The sequence below is a fragment of the Patella vulgata genome, chromosome 6 (assembly GCF_932274485.2).
Source record: "Patella vulgata chromosome 6, xgPatVulg1.2, whole genome shotgun sequence".
NCBI lineage: Eukaryota > Metazoa > Mollusca > Gastropoda > Patellidae > Patella > Patella vulgata.
This window is the reverse complement of record NC_065884.2, coordinates 43,057,212-43,081,880: the sequence shown is the minus strand read 5'-3', so window position 1 is coordinate 43,081,880 and position 24,669 is coordinate 43,057,212. Positions and strand designations below refer to the sequence as shown.

Below are 24,669 nucleotides of genomic sequence, written 5' to 3'. Positions count from 1 at the left end.
CTGATACTGAGAGTATTGCATTCGCCACCATCATATAAATACGAAACTAATGACAGGCACCAGGCACCTTTGAAGGCGGCAGTTCTAAACAGGAAATTAGGAAATTAACGTCGTCACTGACGTCCGATAAAAAACCCCACTAATTCTTCTCAGAAGTCAACGTTCATAGCTAATGAATGTTACCCAGTTGTGGAGGAAACCAACCAGATTTTCTCTGAACATTTCCATAGGGTACAGTTCGTTGTTCCCTCCTACGCCTTAGCCCAACATCATATTTCCTTACACAAATAATAATAATAACACTACTTGAAGTACTTCAGTACTTACTCACTGTCTGAACCGTGGTAAATTAGGGCAACTGAATTTGTTAAAAAAAAACATGCCTATGTCACGTTTGAGATCACCTCTGGTTGAATAAAATCCATTGCACAATTGAATATCCCAACGAAAAAAAAATTCCCTCTTTAAAAGTCAATGATTTTGCTTGTATTTTCGACTAAGTTCATCACAAGATTGTACATGTCACGTGATGAGCAAAACCATAATATATTATATTGAATGAAGGGCGAAGGGGGCAACGGTTGACAAATTTTGACAGTCGCAACAACGCACGACCTTTAACTGATGGTTTGAGTTTGGGCAACAAAAATGACATCTGAAGACAATAAAATTAATTTGGAAACAATTGATTGTCAGTCTACTAAATTTTATTCACAATGAATATATCACCAATTAGGCTACACGAATACTTGTAAATATTGCTTTTCACATCATCATCACCCCATAGCCTAATTGTAAATACCCTGTATATTATATATATTTTAATAAATTATATTAGGCCCTACATCCCTGTCAATTATATGCAACTCTGTGGCTAACATTTATAAATAAATACACTTTATTTCATAATTTTAATTGATAATATTTTATAAGGCGGCAACTTATCCCAATACCCTGGGGTTATTAGTCCATTTTCAAAGTTTTATGATTTCCACAGAAACTATGAAAAAAGGCCACCGCTTCTCAATAATTTCCATGTTTAATTCACGTTCTGACTGTTCACGTCAATAATATTCCCGATTAAATTACTTTTTTTTTTTGGTTTATTCGACAGATACTGAAATCTTTCTTTATAAGAATAGTTCGGGATGTCTAAACATCGTTTATCGTCTTTATAAAAATGTATTTAAAACAAAAAATCATTTGTCAAATAAAAGGGGTATTGCAGATTGCATGTATTATTGGGTCTAATTGTGTGTTAATTATGCAGATAAACTGTTCGGTAAAATAAGATTATGATTTCAGTGTTCCACTCTTCACTATTTGTAACATGATAGCTAGCATATTTCCATGCAAACTGTGATGATATGTGTTGAGATTTTTGCAGTTGAACCTAATTTTACTTCCGCAAAGCCTCGAATAGTGTATCAATTATTTCAATTCGTATCATAATGTGAATAAATTAATTGAAGACGCTAAAATTAAATTTTACTCTGATAAAATGGAAAATGGTGAAAACAGACAAAAAGAGTTGTATAAAGTTGTGAATTCCCTTTTGGATCATAAAGCTGAGTGGACCATTCTCCCGGACAATGAAAATGACACTGTCTGAACTTGTGAATTTGTTCTCAGATTTCTTTCAAATGAAAATACAGAAAATACAAACAGAACTTGATGATTTTTTAAATAAAACTATTGACTTTAACGCTTATGATTCTGTTTATTTAGAAAATTTTAACTTGGTTAGTGAATCTTTTGTTTTAAAGCTAATTAAACCGTCTGCTTTGAAATCTTGTTCATTAGACCCAATCTGTTTCACAGAGAATTACGAGTCTAGTAATATATCTCTGTCAAAGATGACTGCCTTAACACGTGCCGTCACAGCACGCAGCGTCAATCATTGGCTGAATGGCGTGTGCATTGTTTACATAAGACGTTACTGCTTTGGGGAGAATGCTGCATTTTAGTCATTGTAATACCCATTTACACTAAATAATAAATAATTTTTACCTACAAATACGTCAAACGCCTTTATTTATTTTTCCAATACATAAAAAAAATGTTTTAGAATTTAATTTGTCGCAGGAAAAAAGTTAATATTACTGGCTCATTAAGCCGCATCGATGTCATCCTTATCAGTGATTGTAGCGGCCTAGCAAATATTCACTGCGGATCAGTGTGCATTAGACCCTGTTCCGACTCCTGTTCTTAAGTTTTATTTCTAAAATATTGGAGAAATGTATAGCTTCTCAGATAAAGGCCCATCTAGTTGATAACTGTTTGTATGAACCATTTCAAAGTGCTTATAAAAAATTTCACAGTACCGAAACAGCTTTAACCAGGGTTTCAAATGATATTTTAATGGAAATTGATAAAAGAAATGTATATTTTAAATTTTATTAGATTTATTTGTTGCTTTCGACACAGTGGATCATTCTATTCTTTTACTTCACGGATTATGGCCCCTGATTGTATGAAAAATCACGTTGTTAGCTTGTGGACACTCTAGAGGTCACAATTTTCATCTGATTTTCATGAAACTTGAAATGCTTGTTTATAACCTGAAGATCTTAGTTCCTTTCGATATACGCGCATATGGGATAGTAACTGCGTGAATTATCGCCCCTGATTGTACAAAAAATTGTGTTTTTAGCTTGTGGTCGCTCTAGAGGTCACAATTATTATCCAATTTAGAAAAACGTTTGAATATATCACTGTTACATGGGAATATGGGTTGAGTTCGAATTTCTTGAAAATCGGACCAAAACTGCCGGACAAAATGGCCGCCCCTCGTACAGAAATAATGGAAAAATATGGTATATCAATGTTGTTGACCCTCTAGAGGTCAGAATTTTGATCTTATTTTGATGAAAATTGAAATGTATGTTTAAAACACAAAGATCTTGGTTCCTTTCGATATTCGCCCATATCGGATCATAACTTAAAAAATTATGGCCCTTGATTGTACGAAAAATCGTGTTTTTAGCCTGTAGTCCCTCTTGAGTCACAATTTTTATCCGATTTTAAACAATGTTTGAATATATCACTGTTACACCCTAATTGCGGTTGAGTTCGGATTTTGTGAAAATCTGACCAATACCGCCAGACAAAATGGCAGCCCATTGACCGCAAATAGTGTAAAATTTAATATATGGTATATCAAGGTTGTGGACACTCTAAAGGCCACAATTTTGATCCGACTTTGATGAAACTTTAAATTTATGTTTATATCACAAAGATCTTGGCTCCTTGCAATAATCGTGCATATCCGAACGTAACTTTCTGGATTATGGCCCCTGATTGTTCGAAAATAATCTGTTTTAGCTTGAGGACCCGTTACACATCAATGAATGTTGAGTTCGAATTTCGTAAAAATCTGAAACTGCCGGACTAAATGGCTGTTCCTTATACGCAAATAATGTAAAAGTATGTAATACCAAGGTTGTGGACACTCTGGAAGTCAAAATTTTTATCCAATTTTGATGAAACTTGAAATGTATGTTTATAATCCAAAGATCTTGGTTCCTTTCGATATTTGTGCATATCGGACCGTAACTTCCTGGATATGGCCCTTGATTGTACGAAAAATCATATTTTTAGCTTTTGGACCCGCTAGAGGCCACAATTATTATCCGATTTAAAAAAAAAAGTCCGAATATATCACCGTTAGATCGTAAAGTTGGTTGAGTTCGAATTTCATGAAAAGGGCGACTCTTCAGAAAGTGGTCCTGACATGCTATAAATTAGATATATAAAAGTAACTCAAAACACTTATTTTTCCAAAAGAACATATTCATTACCATTTTAACATATCAAAATGTCATTGATAATACACAAATTTCATCAAAAAATTTCATTACAGAACTGGATAACCCAAAATACCTGTTTTTACATTTTATGTTTTATATCCTTCAGTCTCCTAATCAGACAACTTTACATTTCACATCCCAGGGGTCACACACGTAACAGAATTTAAGTCACACACCTAACGTGATTCTTAAACATATTACAGAAAACTTTATAAGATTAACACACATCTGAAAAAAGTACCAGCAGCAGTGATTTATATTAACGTTTAGTTTAATAAATAGTGGACACAAATACTGAATAGGTCTAACTTCACAGAGTTTTACAAATTTGTAAATGTACTAAATATTTTAAACTTCTCCAGGTCACACACGCAACTCTCCATATTGGGTTTGATAAAATTTGTACTTATGGTGTTATGCAAACTACAGATCTATCTGCAATATTCTGCAGGAATTTTTAAACCTTTCCCATATTAAATAATAATTGTTACAAGACTAATATGTAAAAATCAACCCGCCCCTCATACACAAATAGTGTAAACATGGTATATCCCAGGTTGTGGACACAATTTTCATCTGATTTTGATGAAACTTAAAGTGCATGTTTATAACCCAAAGATCTTGGTTCGTTTCGATATTCGGGCATATCGGATTGTAACTTCCTGAATTATGGTCCCTGATTGTACAAAAAATCACGTTTTTAGCTTGTGGTCCCTCTAGAGGTCACAATTATTATCTGATTTAAAAAATGTTTGAATATATCACCGGTACACCATAATGATGGTTGAGTTCAAATTTCTGGAAAAAAGTTCTGCTCTTCGTACGCAAATAGTGTAAACATCTGGTATATCAAGGTTGTGGACCCTCTCTCTAAAGGTTACAATTTTGATGAAATTTGAAATACATGTTTATAACCCACAGATCTTGGTTCCTTTCGATATTCGCGCATATCGGAACGTAACTTCCAGTATTATGGCCCTTGATTGTACAAAAAATCATATTTTTAGCGTGTGGTCTCTTTAGAGGTCTCAATTTTTATCTGATATAAAAAAAAAACGTGTGAATATATCACCGTTACATACTAAGATCTTGGTTCCTTTTGATAATCGTGCATATACGAACATAACTTCTTGGATTATGGCCCCTGATTTTTCAAAAAATCGCATTTTTAGCTTGCGCATTCTCTAGAGGTCACAATTTTTTTTTTCGATTTTAAAAACTGTTTAGATCACTGTTCCACCATAATGAAGGAGTTAAATAACTATGGATTTGGCTACAACGTCCAAATTTGTTTGGAAATTGCATTTTGAGGGTCATTTTGACACAAAAACGTTACGATTGTAAATTAAAAATGACAATTTGGCATAAAGAACGGTATATTATCGAATATCCATATAAATTATTGTCTTTATATAAGTTGACCAAACTCGTGGGTTTTCTCCGGGTCGTCTGGTTTCCTCCCACTGGTGAGGAACCCCTACGCGCAAGCAAATTATTGAAATATAATTGAACCATGTGTTAGTCCTGAAAAGACCTAGTTTGTGTCGAGTGGACGTTAAACTCCATTTCATTATCAGTCTTATAATAAGTTGAGATAATGGATTTGGGTGGAATTGGGTAAATCATGCTAACGGTACCCATGTCCAAGCAAGTTTGGAAGTTGTAACCAAGGAACGTTACTTGTGTATTACATGAAATTGCATTTCGGGAAGCATATTTGACACAGAAATGCTACGATTTAAAATTAAAAAAAACAATTTGGCATAAAGAATTGTTTATTATCATATCAATATAAATTATTACGATATGAGTTAAAATAATGGTGGATTTGGGTAAATCGTACTGTACTCATTTATTGAGACACAAACTCTCCAATTTCTGCATTCACGAACAAACTGCCTTTTATAGGTCTACATTTGGTAGCCCAATTAAATATCATATTTCTCTATTTTAGATACTGATATAATTATGAAGAGGTATTAAAGAAAAGTAAACTCATGAAAAATACTGGCATTAAACTCAAAAATATAAAAAAAATTGGTACCGAATCCAAAAATAAATATAGAGATTCAATATTAAAAGGTAAAACTGCAGTAATCTTTTTATAATCAGTCATTTTTATACGCCCTCATTTTCATGTGGACGTATATTGTTGTCGCCCCTGTTTGTGGACACTCTACAGATCACAATTCTTATCCAATTTTGACGAAACTTGAAATATAGCTTTGTCTCCAAACGATCTCGGTTGCTTTCAATATTGGCATGTATCGGACCAAAACTTTCTGGATTATGGTTCCTGATTGGTCTAAATATCACATTTTTAGCTTGTGGATTCTCTAGAGGTCACAATTTTTTTTTCGATTTTAAAAACCGTTTAGATCACTATTCCACCATAATGAAGGTTGAATTGGAATTTTGGGAAAATCGAAATGAAACTGCCAACAAAATGGCCGCTCTTAATGTATGCAATTTGTATATAAGTATGTAATTCAAAGGTTATGGATCCTCTAGAGGTCACAATTTTTATCCAATTTTGATGGAACTTAAAACATATCTTTATATTCCAAAAATCTCAGTCCCTTTTGATATTTGCTCATTTCAGACCATAACTTTCGGGATTATGACCCCTGATTGTACAAAAACTCGTTTTTGTTTTTAGCTTGTGGTTCAGTAAGATACTACTAAATGACAAGCTCATTTGAAGAAGAACAGTAGAATATGAATATAAATAAGACAAAAGTAACTTATTCAAGAAATTAAAAGCAAACAGCGTCATGCTGTTACTCTATCCAGGAGATGATGCATGCACTTGTACTATTTGCTTTTTATTTGCTGCACTGTTATCCTAATTTTATTGTCCTTTTCCCCCAAAAGTTTTTCAGGCAAGACTACAATCTCCAAATGGAGGAGGTGCAATTCTGGTTAATATTGATAAGAACTTGATGCCAACAAATTGTTTTGAAACACAGAAAGCAGGTTCAAAATTAACAAAACAAGATGTGAAATGTATAACAAAATCTAGAAAATCTGGTTCTGAAATCATTAGTAAGCAGTCTCAAAAAAAATCACATATCACAAGTCATGAGAAAAAAGCGTTAGAATTGGAAAAAACAGTAAAGAAAAAACAAAGCATCTGTGTTGGAAATTGTGATCAACATGTAGCTATCACAACAGATAAATCAAGTGATTTAAGTATGGATAGCCCTGAAAATAACAGACCAAAAAGAAAGAAAAGAAAAACTCGAGCCCAAAGAAACAAATTAAAACCAAATAATCCAAGTAAAAAGGTATATTTTGTTTAGCCTTAATCGCAAAGTACATTAAATCAAATTCCCCGTAGAATGTTGTAATTATTTCTAGAAACATTTAAAAGCTTTAATCTCATCAGTAATTTAGTATTTCAGATTTAATTAATTGCATCTAGTTGAACATGTAAACACAAATTATTATTATTTTTATTTGAATTCAAATGAAAAATATTGTACAAAATTTAGTAAAAGTTAAACATATTTCTTGAATAAATGTTATATTGCATGCATTTTTTATACACCCACATTGAAATGTGGTCATATATTGTTGTTGCCCCCGTCCGATTGACTTTAAAGTTATAGTTATACACAGTGTTTAAGTTCATGAGATGAAGAAGCCTGTTGATTTTCAACGATTTCTTATAATTACTGCAAGAGTTATGACCCTTGATCACTTTGAAATATCTTGTTGACGATCTAGAGGCTAAAGTTAATGTCCGATTGACTTTAGATTTATACACAGTGTTTAAAGTCATAAGACAAAGAAACCTATTGATTTTCTTTAATTATCAATAACTACTGCCAGAGTTATGGCGCTTGATCACTTAGAAATATCTTGTGGACGCTGTAGAGTCTTAAGTTAATATCTGATTTATACACAGCGTTAAAGGTCATGAGATGAAGAATCCTATTGATTTTCAATGATTTCTAATAATCACTGCCAGAGTTATGACCCTTGATCACTCTAGAGGCAAAGGTTAACATCCGATTGACACAGTGTTTAAGTCCATGAGACAAAGAATCCAATTGATTTTCAATGATATTCGATAATTACTCTCAGAATTATGGCCCTTGATCACTTTAAAAAATCTTGTGGATGGTCTAGAGATCAAAGTTACCATCCGATTTATTTTAAGTACGATCATGAAACGAAGACACCTATATATTTTCAAGGATTTCCAATAATTATGCCAGAGTTATGGCCCTTGATTACTTCGAAAAATCTTGCGGATGCTCTACAGGCCAAAGTGATCAATCGATTGACTTTAGATTGACAGAGTTTAAGGTCTTGAGAGAAACAAGTATATTGATTTTCAATGATTTTTGATAACTTGAACAGCTAAATCCATAATATTAAATGTTTTGTATACTAAATGTTAACATGTGGCAGAACTAGAAGCCAAACAAATTCTAATGATTTTCTGATAATTACTTAATGAGTTGTTACTCTTAATCATATTTCCGTGTATTATAAATGTTTCATCACCGACAAAAGAAAAAAAGTATGCGACAACTTTTATTGACTGCCCAGAAGACTTCTGCTGTGGGCATATGTTTTGTTGCCTGGCAACCTATCTTTAAAACAATCTCTCTTTTTGTAATTTTTTCAGTGTGAAAATAATCAAAAGACATCAACAGTTACTAAACACCTATCAAGTACACAAAATTTATCAAATGTTAGTAAAGTATGCCAGAAATAAATAAGTAAACGTTCGGAAATCATTGAAAAAGAGCCTTAAAAATCAAGCAAAAAAGCCAGTTGAACATGCGACTCAAAAATTGTCAAGGCGAGCGAGTTATTGTTAAAATGGTATATTTCACTCCTGAAATACGGAATATATAAAGTTGGTACATGATGGGAAAAAAGACGAATCTATTCCCTAGCTACTTCACTATTTAAGCCTTGTAACTTGTACCTTGTACTGTCCACACATGAAACAATGCTACATCAAGTTGCACTCATGCGCGTTGGTGATGGGCATGAGTGTATACACCGCCGATTCCACAAAATGCTATGATTGATGTCTGTCTATAGTCACTCTATAGGATTAGGGCACCGTCACCTAAACAACAAGAATTCATTTGAAAGTGAAAGCATTAATTAGACCAGACTGGTGTGTTTGAGTCGATGGTTTGAGTCATTTGGGATCCCTACGACGGGTTGGGAATTGACATATTTGGGCCTGAGAAAAGGCACTTTCAGCAGTAAAAAAGGGCACTGTAAGCGTGCCCCTCGCGCCCCCCCCCCCCTTGGTTCCGCCTCTGGTCTGCAAAAACATATTATTATATATTTGAATTCACTTTCAGATGGTAAATACTACAGTATATGATAGTGATTTAGCTTTTTCTAGAATAACCAATACACGATTAACTGTAAGTACATATGATTCAGTTTATGTATGATTTGAAGATGTTTAATGATAGGAATTAGAATGATTATTTTCGAACTATGGGCTTGTCAACTTGTGATTCGACCAGGTTTGTTAAAGCGATAGTTTCTAAGAAAATCAAAACATAATTATTTCTATATCTATTGTTTAATAGATATAACAGATTTGTGTTCTACTGTGGATAAAGTTAGCGTTAAGCTGACTTCCATTTAATCTTTTCGAAAGCCAAATTCAGTCAGATATAATAGAACTAGTCCCATAACATCTCAAATAATTCCTTTTCATTACATTATTTTAACCTAAATTAAAGAAATTAGCTCTTTTAATGGATAATTGTTAATAGATTGGGTGTCCGTTGAGTTATTTATTGAAATTGATACAGGTTGTCTGTCTCATTGAAACATAGAAATCTATTGATTTTCATCATTTTCAATAATCACCTCCTGAGTTATGCCCCTTTATAGGCTAATGTCTGAAATTTACATTGTTTTTCTATTCTATTGAAATGAAGAAAAGAAGTCTATTATTTTTGAACGATTTTCAGTAATAACTTCCAGAGTTTCCATTGCTCCCATTTTTTACAAAATATTATTAGGCTTTAATTATGATCTTATAGTTTTATAAGTTGTTTAGCTCATAACTACTTGGACTTCTGGTGGGTATCTATCTGTTTGTTGCTTGGCAACATATGTATGGTGTTATTTTTGTTTTTCAGAAACGGTTAGGCCTATTTAATCAAGGAAAGAAATCTATGAAAATTGGCAGAGGTAAATTATTTTTGATTGTAACAATGTAATAATATGACACTACATATGAAACTGATGACATTTTTACACGCCCACATTTTCATGTGGACGAATATTGTAGTCACCCCCATTTGTTTGTGGACACTCTACAGGTCACAATTTTTGTCCAATTTTGACAAAACTTAAAATGTAGGTCTATCTGCCAAATATCTGTTCTTTTCGAAATTAGCATGTATTGGACCATAACTTCCTGGATTATGGCCTCTGATTCTATGAAAAATAACATTTTAGTTTTAGCTTGTGGACACACTGGGGATCACAATTTTCATCCAAATTTGATGAAACTTGAAGTGTATGTTTGTAACCCCAAGATTCTGTTTCCTTTCGATATTTGCACATATCGGGTCGTAACTTCCTGAATTATGGCCCAAGATTGTTCGGAAAAATTGCATTTTTACCTTGTGGACCCACTAGAAGTCACAATTTGTATTCAATTTTAAAAATTGTTTGAATCACCGTTATACATCAATGAAGGTTGAGTTTGAATTTTGTAAAAATCCGACCAAAGTTCACTGCCGGACAAAATTGCCGCTCCTTGTACACATATAGCAATACCATGGTTGTGGACCCTCTAAAAGTCACAATTTTATAACCCAAAGATCTTGGTTCTTTACGATATTTGCACATATTAGACCGCAACTTAAGCGACTACTGACAACATGTAGTAACCACAATTAACATATTCTAACACAGAAGCCAGTTAGCAAAAGCTCAGAGATCAGTTCTACACACTATCCATTCAGTAGTGATAGTCCACAGATGCCGTTTGTCAGCTCTGAATTTTCAAAATTTTCTGAGGGAGGTCCCCAACACAGAATCTGTCTCGGCGCCTTTCCATATTCTCGCATTTTCTGGATTTTGGCCCCTAATTGTATGAAAAATCGCTTTTTTTTAGCTTGTACTCTATCCATCTCTTGCGAAATATAAGCGTAATTTGCCTGGCAACCACTGATTCCGTTTTGTCATGGTTAGGGTTTGATATTGATATAATGAAACAAATATAAAGATTGTCTATTATATAGAAAAATCCTATTATACTGTTGTAACCTATCTTTTTCATCTGAATATTTATGAAAATCGAAAATCTATTGCTGTTACTAACGACTGGGAATTTTGCAAGCATTTCTCAAACCTAGTGGAACAAACATTGTCTTAATTAACAGATGACAGCGCATGCTATTTGACATTACTTCTATACATTCTAGGGTGGTCGGTGGTTGCTGTCATGTGTCATCCAATCATCATATATTTCTCATTTATAATGGGAAACCACACCTCTATTGGCACTTATTCCAGAATATTAGTAGTCTGGTATTCCTAAGAGTCACATAAAACGTAAAAGAAGTTAGAATTGAAAAAAATACAAAAAGTAATAATAATTGAACCAACTAAATCACGTGTGTATAGGAGCAGCTCCACATCAGTCAGCCTAAATAAAAATTGCTAAGTCTTTAACTCAATATCATCCACAGTTTTCGACATTGAAAACACGAATTATTTGTCAATTTGAATCAACATTGGTGTTGTGATCTTACCGGGAAAAGATTGGCTTCTGATATCCAATATTTAAGACAAAATAAACATTTTACTATTGGTACACGAATTGTGTACCAGAATGTGTTTCAGCGCCATTTTGTAACAAGGGACTCGAAGAACAAGGCTCGACATATTCCACAAGTCATGTCAAAGGGTGACGACAAATTTCTTATTTGGAGAGCATGCGCAATAAATATTACTTTTGTAGACTGGATAACCAGACAATAGAGATTACCATTCGATTGAGACTTCTGGTGTATTTCGCCAAACATAACTGATTTGAAATTAGAGTAAAAATGGAAACGATTGAATTTAAATCAGTTTATATACATTCATATTACATTTTAATATGCGTTTTGACCCATTTGTATCAATTTCTAGGTCCCAAATATTAGCAATTTAGCTCCCTTAACATCAATACATCTATACGATGTGGTCACAGGAGTGGTGGTAAACTAGCAGTTAACTTCTGCACATCATGGAAATTAATTTGGTAGCAAAAGAGTTAATGCTACATGTCATTCAAAAATTCATCCATGTTTATTATTCTAAACTATTATTAACTTAACTTGAATATTTTTTTTAGATCCTATTGTAGTATCTAACTCAATACGTAAGAAGACTGATGCTGATCTATGGAAGATAATACATAATGCAGATGATGATTGTAATCAAATGGATGTTGATTATGATATTCACTCACCAAAGTAAGATATTCACTTCCTCTAAACTCACTATATACATTAAAAATAAAAGACAGAAATAATGATTGATGAAGAATTTGCGTTTTTGACATTTGATTAAAAATAGAAAATAAAGTAACAAAGTAACTTTTGAGGTTATTTTTTAATTATCTGTTGTCTGTACTAGTATTCATGTTCACTAGGGATGGCATAATGAGTGCACTTTATATCAGAAGGTCTGTCAATGAGTCAAGTGGCATAGGTTCAATCCCAAGTTTGTACATGACAAGGAGTAGAATGGATTGCTCAACCTTTTCTCCAGGTCATCCCACTACTAAAGACCCCTACATGCAAGTAAATTATAGAAATAAAATTGTACCATATGCTTGACCTGGTAAGTGTCGAGTGGACGTTAAATCTTCACTCTATTATATTGACTATAAATGTCTACATTTCATAACTTACACTTTGATCTTTCAGTCCAATAAATGATCAGTTATCAACATCAAGAGATCACCTATCAACTGTAGAACAAGTATTACCTAATCCTGTTTATATAACTCCTCTATCTAATTCATTACCTAATAGACATCATAGGTAGTATACTTTCTTTTCCAAAGTTTCACCCCATGTATGCTCAGAATGTATTCTGATGAATTGTGTATTGTGCTGTGCTATTTTATGTTATATTCTGCCTAAATGGATGTTAAATGGCTGAACAGTGCTCTACTGTTTAAATGAAATGAAATGGGGTTTAACATCCTACTGATCTGCTCCTAACCTGGGCTAATGTAGACGGGCATACGCTATACAGTGTGCTATTATGAGGGAAATTTTGCCCGGGCAGCGGCGCTACGGTCTACTCTTATATCGAAATCCAACTGCCAAGGGATCTTTTACGTGCACGCTAATGTGTACACGGGACCTCGGTTTTTCATCCCATCCAAACGACTAGACTGCTGTCCTTGTCAGGCCCTCCGTCCTGCATCATTGACAAGGGGGAAACCACGCCGGAAAATCTGGATGAACTTGTCAGGCCCTCCGTCCTGCATCATTGACAAGGGGTAAACCACGCCGGAAAATCTGGATGAACTTTCTCGGCCAATGCAGGGATCAAACACCTGACCTCCAGGCTAGCAAGCCAGCGTCTTACTCACTTAGCCACATGATCCCCGCTCTACTGTTTAAAGAAATATTAGCAATGTAAAAAATGTGAAGGAGACCTCTAAGTAGATTTTTTTGTTTTCTTTACTGATTATTAGGCCAGCAAGTGAGTGTAATGTTTAAAAATGACATTTCTTTTGTTTTAGTTCTGCCACATCCACTGGAGTTTCTTCTGGTACAGCAAATTTTACTGGAGAAACTATGCCAAACGTAAGTCATTTTTGTTTACCAAAATCAAATTGCAAAAAAGCAGTTTTATTTTCTGTATTGTATTGAATAAATATACAGTTTTATGATTTAGTGAATGGTCCGATATGGCACCTATCAGTTTTAGCGATATCAGATATTGACAGCGAAATGTATCGGCCCGATACAGATAAAATTACCGATAGTGGTGGATATAAAACCATTACACATTAAAATGTCTCTAATAGTATGATAATCTATGTAGAAATTTGTCATTGTTAGTCGGGAAACGCATATGGTAGGCCTATGCTATACTATTTTATCGCGGGAATCAAACACGAACGCTGTGTTTTTTAAGTAATAATTGGGTCACGCTTCCTACGCAATCAAAAATACACACCATCTGTTATTATTATGAACTTAATTATTTGCCGTATCATTAATTTATAAAATCAAGATTATCATATTTTAAGTATTGATTACGATCGGCACTGATGTCACGTGTATGTATGTTTATATTAGTTCTTGGGGTAATGAATGATACATCAAAGCGATAGCTTCTTAACTTTTTGTCAACAGTCGGAAATCATGTGACATTCTCCCGCCATTTCTAGAACTATTGTTAAAAATAAAACATCTAATGGGAACTTGTTTGTTGGTAATATTATTAATGAATAGAGTATGATCTATATTATGAGTTATTATTTGTTGATACAAATTATGTAGCCTAGCATAACAATACCAGTCACTAAATTATTGGCTAATACACTATCCCTCCCACCCACCCCAAAAAAACAACAACTATATTTACATTACATGTATACATGTCTGTAAAACATGCACATCTATGTGTACATACATGTACTAACAGAGGCTATTAAAGGGGTATTATTCAAGAGCTAGGTATGCCTATTGCAGTCTTACTTTACATGTTCTATTAAATACATATGCTTGTTTCAGTCACCACCGTTACAAGAGATATCTAACTTCCTTATGAAATCTTTACTCAGTAAGAAAATGTCAAATAAAAATGGTAAGTAAGTTGATACTTTTTTCCACGAAAGTCTGGCTCCACTGCAACTTACATATGGATGAAGGTAAAAAAAAAAAAGAACATCTTGAAAATCTTTTTGTCAGTAACCATCACTCCACAATGCTGAGTAACATCGTCTGCTTGTTTTTTTCTTTATTTAAGAACATAACCCCCATTCAAAATATAATCATAAACACTAGAAAATACCATCAAAATAGAATCTTTTCTCCGACATAGCTCTCGTCAAGATTTTTCACATTTCCATCCTTGTAATTTCATGCATCTTACGGGATTTCTACTTTAGTTTTCAATTAAATTAACCAATCATACCATTTCTACTTTGTTATTTTATTTTATTTTTAGTAACGTTAATCGTATTATAATTGTGATTAAAAACAGAGCCTGCATTGTCTAGTATTTATCGCATATATTGAAATAAAAACTGGTTCAAATGAACCAAGAATAAAACTTGAAATATCACTCCTATTTAGTCCTATATTTATAAACTGATTATTATTTTACATTAATATTATGGGCCACTTTGTCTTGGCATACATCGCCATGGTATTAGACTAGGATAACAGTCCTGTAACTCAATAAAAGATTGCTTCTGTGGAGTTGAAAAACATTTGTTTTATACACCGCTCTGACTAAAATATTGCAGTTTGACTTATACTCCACATCAACTTATAGTGTCAGAGTTACCACAAGCTTGTGCTAGTGTAATTGCAAAGGCAACTATGTCAAATTTGTTATCAACTAAAAGCATTTATTCTGTAATCGGTTTGATAGAGAATGGAGTAAGTTCTCTTTAAAAAAAATTTTGGTGATGAATAAAGAGCATGATGACAGTAAAAGAGATGATGGTGTTGTAATAATAGATGATTCTGATTCAAGTGATGGCATGAGTTTGTTGTATCATTTTATCAACGTCATAGAGAATAAGAAAGAATGCAAATGTAAAAAAATGGATGAAATTTGTCATTCCTAATTGTTCCAGTCAAAAAACAGATTACTCCCTGCATTCTGACAATAAAAACAAAAATTGTCAAAGTTACCCCGACCATGGGGTGACTTTGACATGTAAGCACCAAATAAAAAATAATATTTTTATAAGCCCACATTTTCATGTGTACGTATATTGTTGTTGCCCTTGTCAGTTTGGACGGACGACCACAATTTGTTTGTGGACATGTTACAGGTCACAAATGTTACAGGGAATATAATGGAAGATTATCACATACAAAACACTTAAACTTGCAAGAAAAGTTGCACATGCTACACTTTTTATATGCCCACATTTTCATGTGGACGTATATTGTCGTCGCTCCAGTTCGTCTGTCCACAATTTGTTTATGAACACTCTACGGGTCACAATTCTTATCCGATTTTGACAAAACTTGAAATATAGGCTTATCTCACAAAGATCTCAGTTCCTTTCGAAATTGGCATGTATCGGATCGTAACTTCATGGATTATGGCCCCTGATTGTACGAAAAATCACATTTGTAGCTTGTGGACACTCTAGAGGTCACAATTTTCATCAGGTTTTGATGAAACTTGAAATGCATGTTTATAACCCAAAGATCTTGTTTTTTTTCGATATTTGTGCATATTGAATTGTAACTTCCTGAATTATGGCCCCTGATTATACGAAAAATTGTGTTTTAGCTTGTGGTCCCTCTAGAGGTCACAATATTTATCTGATCTCATAAAAACGTTTATCACTGTTACACCATAATGTCGGTTGAGTTCGGATTTTGTGAAAATCGGACCAAAACTGCCAGACAAAATGGCCGTTCCCTCAGATGCAAATAGTGTAAAAGTATGTAATACCAAGATTGTGGACCATCTAGAGATCACAGTTTTTTTTTTCCGATATTGATGAAACTTGAAAAGTATGTTTATAATCCAAAGATCTTGGTTCCTTTAGATATTTGCGCATATCATACCATAACGTCCTGGATTATGGCCCCCTGATCGTACGAAAAATGGCCTTTTTTTTTTTAGCTTGTTCTCTATCTGTCTCTTGCAACATGAAGGTGTATCGTGCCTGGCAACTTCTGGTTTTCGTTAATGCAGTGAAATAAATACAGGAAATGCATGGGAGTAGTTTACAGGTATTTATTCCATACATTTAATAATCAGAAACATTAGATATCAAAATTTGTGAACTTTTTTCTTCAGTAAGATCAAAGATGTGTCTAAGTTACCCCACTTTACATACATGACGTAACAAGGTGTAGGGTCGCCTGTCCAACTTCGTGGGTTTTCATTGGTAACTATACGCACATGTAAATTATTGAAATAACATTGAATCATGTTAGTCCCAAGATGACTTAGTTTGTGTCAAGTGGAAGTTATTTATTTTACATTTTTCATAAATCTGGTAATTTTGCTATCAGAAATTTTGTAGATATTTACAAATCATAAGTATACTTCTTATATCAATTTTCAGATTTACTTCAGACTACTTGTGATGAATTGAAAAAAATGATAAAACAAAAGTAAGTTTTTAATAACAGACTTGTTCTGCTTATCATACTTCCTAACTCATAAACATAATGAAATGAGTGCTTGTATGAATATTGGATCTAAACTTGACTAATTAAAATGAAATGTATTATTGTCCCCCACCTTTCGAAGAAAGCAGGGGACTATTAAAATGGGTTTGTCCGTCTGTGTGTCTGTCCGTCAACACTTTTTGGGACACAATAACTCTCCTTCTAATTGAGCTAGAAGGTTCAAACTTAGTGTACTTGCTTAGGTAAGCAGAGGTAAGCAGAGGTAAGCAATTTGATTAGTTGATACTTTGGGACACGATAACTTTAGTTGTAGTTAAGTGAGAGTGATGAAACTTGGTGTTTTGTTTCATTACATCAATATCTTGACTAAGTTCGATAATGAGTATTTTCTGCTCCGGGTAAGCAGAGCGATGAGCAATGTAATTGGCCGAGACTTTGGAACACAATAACTCTCTTCTAATTGAGCTAGAATGTTCAAACTTGGAGTAGATGTTTATTAGGTCAATGCCTTAATGGAGTTCGAAGATTAGCATTTTCTGCTTAGGATAAGCAGAGATAAGCAATTTGATTGGTTGATGCTTTGGGACACAATAACTTTAGTACTAATTAAGTGAGAGTGATGAAATTTGGTGTATAGTTTTATTACATCAATACCTTGACTAAGTTCGATAATAAGCATTTTCTGCTCTGGGTAAGGAGAGTGATAAGGAATTTGATTGGTCAAGACTTTGGGACACAATAACTCTCATTCTAATTGAGCTAGAATGTTCACACTTGGCATAGGTGTTTATTAGGTGAATGCCTTGATGGAGTTCGAAGATGAGAATTTTCTGCTTAGGGTAAGCAGAGATAAGCAATTTGATTTACTGTTGTTTTGGAACACAATAACTTTAGGTCTAATTAAGTGAGAGTGAGGACACTTGGTGTATAGTTTTATCACATCAATACCTTGAATAAGTTTGATAATGAGCATTTTCTGCTCAGGATAAGCAGAACGATAAGCAATTTGATTGGTCGATAAGAAGAGATAAGCAATATCTGATTGGTTGATGCCTTTGGGCACGATAACTTTGGTTTTAATTAAGTGAGAGTGATGAAACTCCGAGTATAGATTCATTATATCATTACTTTGATTAAGTTTGATGATGAGAATTTTCTGCTTAGGCTTAGGAGCGATAAGCAATTTGATTGGTCAAGACTTTGGAACATAACAACTCTGCTTTTAATTGAGGTAGAATGTTTAAACTTGATGTAGATGTTCATTAGCTAAGCAATTTCATTGGTCGATACTTTGGGACAAGATAACTTTGATTCTATCTGATAGAGAGTGATGAAACTTAGTGTATAGTTGATAATCAGTTTGATTGCTTGATAATTTTGATACTTTCGAAAGAAATAAATGTGCGATTAATTAATATGTGTCATCTATTAATTTTGGGATTTCGGCAGGGGACATCAGCCTCACTATTTGCTTTTTTATAGAATTCCACCATCAGCCACACCTATGTCGTGTAGAATATCTACAAGTTCATCATCTCATAATACCAATAGTATACAGAGATCTCTACTAAACAGTTTTATACAGGAAAAAACAGGTAGACTATATTATATAAGTATTTGGTCTTTTAACATTAAAGAAAGTGAGATCAATGTGATATACAGTTGTACCATTGTTAGTATGGTACCCAACATCATTGGCAATGTATTATGAGAGGATCCTTACTTCAGTGTTGGGCATTTTTTTAGGTTTTTTGAAAAAAATCTTGATGTAAATAATATTATAGGTTACCTTTTATTTAATTTCCAAAAGTATGTCAATATTTCCTGGTATTCATTGTAACAATTTATTTGGAAATAAAATCTAGAAAAATAAAGTACTAAATTTGCTGTGTATGTTTAATATTTATGCATCTGGAATTTGATTTATTTATAAAACTTGAGATCAACATTTGACTTTGAGTAATGTATCTTTATTGTAAAATGATCCTGGTTGTCCACCAAAATCTATATAGAATTATGAATGAGTAATACTATACACTGTTACAAATTATTCATAATGTTCTATTTTATTCTCCAGGAAAAGACAGAGAACAGTCAAAAATAATTAAGACCCCCATTTTAATTGAGTTGCCCAAAACAAATGGTGATGTAATAAAGATAGCTAAAGCACAGATGGAGACTGATGTACCTATGTTAAGTAGAACACAATCACCAGTTTCTTCTAAGGACACTGCTTTTGCTAATGCTAAATCTTTGTTACAAATGAATGATGACATGGCCTTCAGTCAAGTAAATAGAGTGACAAATTCTCATGAAATAGGATTAGATTTGATGGATGATGGTTCTAATTCCCATGAAGAACCAGTTAAAGCCATGTCCACTTCTCAATCATTAGGATTTCATAATGTACACACTAATCCTCCTATACTTCTACCAACTGTAGATCACTATTTACAAGATGATAGATCAGTAATTAATATACATGATCATAGACAGAATCTATTAACAGCTTTACACAGAGCATCTAGACCACCATTACGTACAACTGAAGTAAGTCCCTTGTTTAACCACAACAAAGTACTTATGTTGACCAATGGTATTAATACTGTGAACTTTATGGTTGTTTAATATATGGACGCAAAATGTTGTTAACTGTTTCTGTCGTGCTGTTTCTACAAGTCCGAATTCTTGATCGATATTTTATAAATTTACATGGATTGTTACTTGGGTCATAGGAATTATCTGTTGAGTTATTTCCCTGTTTATGTTAAAAGATTGTAATCTTGTGAATCACTTCAGGACAAATGTTACCAAAAATAACCGATAGTGAAGATTTTGATGTGGAAGCCCTGGGACAAAGTATTCATGGAATTTTTTTAAAACAATGTGACCCAATTGAATATCAAAACATTTTTATCTCAAATTTTAAACGCAAATCACAGTTGTTTTCCTGTCAACATTTTTACTGTTATTCTTATAGTTTGTGTAAGTTTTTTTTAATACTCGGTATTGTTCGTTGTGGCAAACTCAAGAATTTTTCAGTTGTCAACCATAGAGTTACCTTTATATGATTGCTTTTTGACTCTTTCAGCTTGTAGATGTTATGAAAAAGTTCATAATGATATTTTTAAAAATGTGGTTGAAATAATTTAAATCTTGCTCAGTTGGCTTTGTTGACATTGATTTAAGAGCCAGTACAGATAATTGGTTGTGGGCATATCAAGGGGCCAGATAATTAAAGTGCAATCTTTGATTGCATTTTGTCGGAAAATATCAAATTTCTCATGGTTTAATCCATGCTAATATGTACTAAGATTGGATATTTAACAGGGGGGTTGGATATAGCACGTGCACGCTGTATCATGACTGTCATTGAGTTACTGTCCAACCTGTGGGTTTTCTCCGGGTCCTCCGGTTTCCTCCCACTGCTAAAGACTCCTACACTCAAGCAAATTAATGAAATAAAATTGAACCATGTGTTAGTCCCGAAATGACCTAGTTGTGTCAAGTGGATGTTAAACTCCATTTCTCTCTCTCTCTCTCTCTGAATATTTAACAGTTAAGAAAACAAAATCATATGTTTACCAAGCTGTAATTCTCACAATGAAATTATAATATTTGATTTCAGGCTGTTATAACAGAATTGCAACCACAGTATATGCCACATTTTCATGGTGATTTTTATAAGGATCCTTTAATTACAAGTGAATCTATATGGCCTTGTAGTTATATTAATCCTGAAAAACAACAAGCACAGGTACTATAATATGACCTATATAAATATTGTATTCTTAATAATACTAAAATGTTACCATTTACAATATAATGTGACTATATTTCAAATGTATTCTGATAAAATAGACCTTCTTTTTGTATCAGTGAAAACATCTTGTGTATACTTTTCATGGTTAATCAGGACTCTTGTTTAGGTCTTATATACCGGTCTTGACAGACTAGCATTGAAACTGACCGGCTTATAAATTTAAATGTCTGTCATTCACATGCTGTACAAACTATTATTGTGTTTTTCTTGTTTATTAACATGAACAGTTACCAGTTATAATAATATTAACAAAAACTAATATTGAAAAACTGTTGTCAGAGCCATTCTGAAAAACATTGTGTTTTCATAGAAATTTTGATGACAATTAATATGATGATTTTGTTATTTCAGACAAGAGGATGTGATATTTTAGATATATTAGATAGTGACAGACAATATAGACATCATCTACATTCTATACCATCTGTTTATATACCAGAAACTAATATTACTTCTCCATCCTGGCATTTTACATCTATGCCACCACCTTCTATTTCGTCATCACCCCCTAAATTATTTCCACGTAGATTATACTGATGATGTTTTAAAATTTCAACTCCTACTTAAATGTGCATTGTGTTATTATTTCCGACCTTTTTGAATAATATGAAAGTGCTTTATTTTGTAGTGTTACACAACTGAAGATGTTTATACCCTTTCACATGTAACATTTGTAATTTGATATTTTTCAATACCCCTTTTGGTGTAATCATTAGACTATCATTATGTTAATTAGGGTTTTAAAAGTTTTAAGCATTATTTGTTTGGTTTTTAAATTTTTTACTTTTATGTTAAGTCATCAAGTAAGTTAAATGTATACTGTCATATAGATAATAGAGACTTTTGGCAAGCGTAACTTCCTGGTCCGTGTAGCTTATCCGTATGGATTATGCGTGTGACGTCCTCAATGTGCATGTATTTCTCACATGTGATACGGCAGCACGTATCGAACAGCTTTCATATGGAAAAGGTCCGTAAAACATTGTCATCTTTTACCATCTTTCTTTGCTACTTTTAGATGCTGAAATGTTGTATCATAGCGTTTTTATGAATCTGTGCGTATCCTAGAACACGAAGGTGTATAGTTGATGTGATTTTAACCATGATAAAGACTGGAATTTTCATACTTTTCTTGTCTGTCTGTCTGTCTGCATGCTGGTTGATCTACGTGCTAAATTTAGGGAGGTGGGACCTTGCAATGATTTTATTCTTCAGTAAAGGAGTATAAACTTTCTGAAATGATACCATAGTGAAACCAAAAATTGCTGTCAAGTCGAAGTCTGTCTACATGCTGGTTGATGTACGTGCTAAATTTAGGGAGGCGGGACGCTGCAATTCTGTAAATGATTTTATTCTATGGTAAAGGGGTATAAACTTTCTGAAATGATACAATAGTGAAACCAAAAATTGCTGCCGAGTCGGAAGTCGAAGATTTTTAATAAGATTCAACATAAAAATTTTTTTTAATAGTTCAGCGACTTTTAAGCGATTTCACTCCCTTCTGGAAATTGTAGGCTGGGCACTCGACTAGTACTGATGGTGATCTTGATAGATATCTGCCATCATACTGTAATAGAACTAAGCTCTGCTCAGCGGTGCATATGTACGCGACGCAAAAATCTGCTAAAACTACATCGACGCAACGTATCACGTATACGTTACGGATACGTGATATAGATGGGAAAAATTCAACTTGCCAAAAGTCTCTAATAATATTTAGTTTCAAACTTGTTTTTCCAATAATAGGCTATTTTCCACAAGTCACTTTTAGTTTTGTTTGCCCTTTACTTTTTAAGATTTTTGCATGTTAATAAGGCTTAAGTTTAATTCTGTCAGATTTTATTAAATGTAATGTTTATTCCCATCATCATATTTAAATATTTTGTTAATAACGAAAGTGATGCCATAAATAACCAAGGCACTGGAAGTTGATTCCTTCATCGTTGGATTCCATTTCTGGTCTCCATATAAATTGTTCCTAGTAATATTTGTAACTGGTAGCTGGTCTAGTTTTCTGTTGTTTTGATTTGTGTTGATAGTTGTCATTTAAAAACTGTGATGTCCTGTTAATTTATTTCCTTAATGTGATACTTTTATAGGATAAAAGAATTGTTGATATGTTGGGAATCTATTGTAAAAATGAAATCATTTTGATTGGAAGTCTGAAAAACTTTAGTTTTGTTTTGTTAATGTTTTGGAATAATATTTTGTTACTGGTTCTTTCAAGAGAGAATAATTTTACTGGAAGATATGAAAGGATAATATTTAAAAATTAAACTGTAATGAAAATCAAACGAAACCGATTGGCATTATGGTATGTAGGTTCAATATTGAATATATAATAGAAGTATTTCAATATATAGAAGTTGAAATGAAATGGGGATTAATGACCTCCTTTTCTGCACCTCCTGGACTAGTGAAGATGGGCTATGAGGAAAATTCCAACTATCAAGTTCTTCTTTTATGCCTATGCAAACGACCAGGCCCAGTTCCCAAGCTTGAAAAGTCGCGAATTTTGCCTGGACAGCAGCAACATGGCCCCCTCTTATTTTGAATTGCTACTGTCAAGAGTTCTTTTCACAAGTACACAGAATCTCAATTTTTCTCCCATCCAAACAACTAGACACTGTACCACCAACAAGGGAAAATCATTGAGGAACTTTCTCATCCAATCTAAAATGGGAGGCAAGACCAAATTTTACATTCAGTTATTCTGTATTTGATTTAATGATCTACTTAGTTTCAGAAAATTTCATGTAAATACGAAAGATCTATAAAACTGACACCCTATTTTTGGGGACAAGTAATTGTAAAAAAAGGTATTTTTTTTCTTGGTCAAATGAACAATCCCATTAAGTTTTCTTAAATCAAAGCAACCTGGGTATAATTCTGCATTTTTATACGCCCACATTTTTTGTGGACGTATATCGTCGTCGCCCTGTCCGTCCGTTGGTCCGTCGTCCACAATTTCTTGTGAACACTCTGAGGCCAAAAGTTATCATCCGATTGTTTTAAAATTGATATACATGTATATTGTTAATATTATTAGTGAGATGAAGAATCCTATTTAATTTCAATAATTTCCGTTTACTATGTCTAGAGTTATGGCCCTTGTTTCACTTTGTTGAACCTTGTGAACGCTCTAACTCCAAAAGTTATCACCCGATCTTTGTGAAATTTATATGCATGATTTAAATTAGTGAAACGAAAAAGCCTATTGAATTTCAGCCATTTACAATAATTACTTCTATGGTTATGGCCCTTGTTTCACTTTGTTCAACCTTGTTAATGCTCGATTAAGTTATCATCCGATATGTATGAAATTTATATGCATCATTTAAATTTGTGAAACGGAGATCTATTGAATTTCAGCAATTTCCGTCAATTATGGCCCTTGTTTTACTTTGTAAACCTTGTGAACATTCGAATGACAAAAGTGATCATCTGATCTGTATGAAATTTATATGCATTATTTAAATTAGTAAAACGAAAAAGCCTGTCAAATTTCAACAATTTCTGTAGACTACTTCAGAGTTGAGGCCCTTGTTTCAGTTTTTAGAACCTTGTGAACCCTCAAACGACAAAAATTATAATCTGATCTGTATGGAACTGTCTTGTAAATGCCCCCAATTAGCTACAAAGGAATAAATATGCAACAACCCTTGTCGACCACTCGGACGATTTA

The 24,669-nt window shown here is 33.3% G+C and overlaps 1 protein-coding gene across 1 annotated transcript; it reads left to right on the top strand.

Moving 5' to 3' along the window:
- The first annotated feature begins 96 nt into the window (after positions 1–96).
- Positions 97–23,422, top strand: LOC126823281 (uncharacterized). Its single transcript, XM_050552020.2, has 15 exons — positions 97–231; positions 5,764–5,891; positions 6,684–7,096; positions 8,449–8,514; positions 9,146–9,211; positions 9,944–9,995; positions 12,157–12,277; positions 12,734–12,850; positions 13,564–13,627; positions 14,564–14,636; positions 17,095–17,143; positions 18,644–18,756; positions 19,239–19,711; positions 20,790–20,918; positions 21,336–23,422. The coding sequence occupies exons 2-15, from the start codon at positions 5,807–5,809 to the stop codon at positions 21,519–21,521; spliced, it is 2,007 nt and encodes a 668-aa protein (XP_050407977.2). The 5' UTR covers positions 97–231; positions 5,764–5,806; the 3' UTR covers positions 21,522–23,422.
- The last annotated feature ends 1,247 nt before the right edge of the window (positions 23,423–24,669 follow it).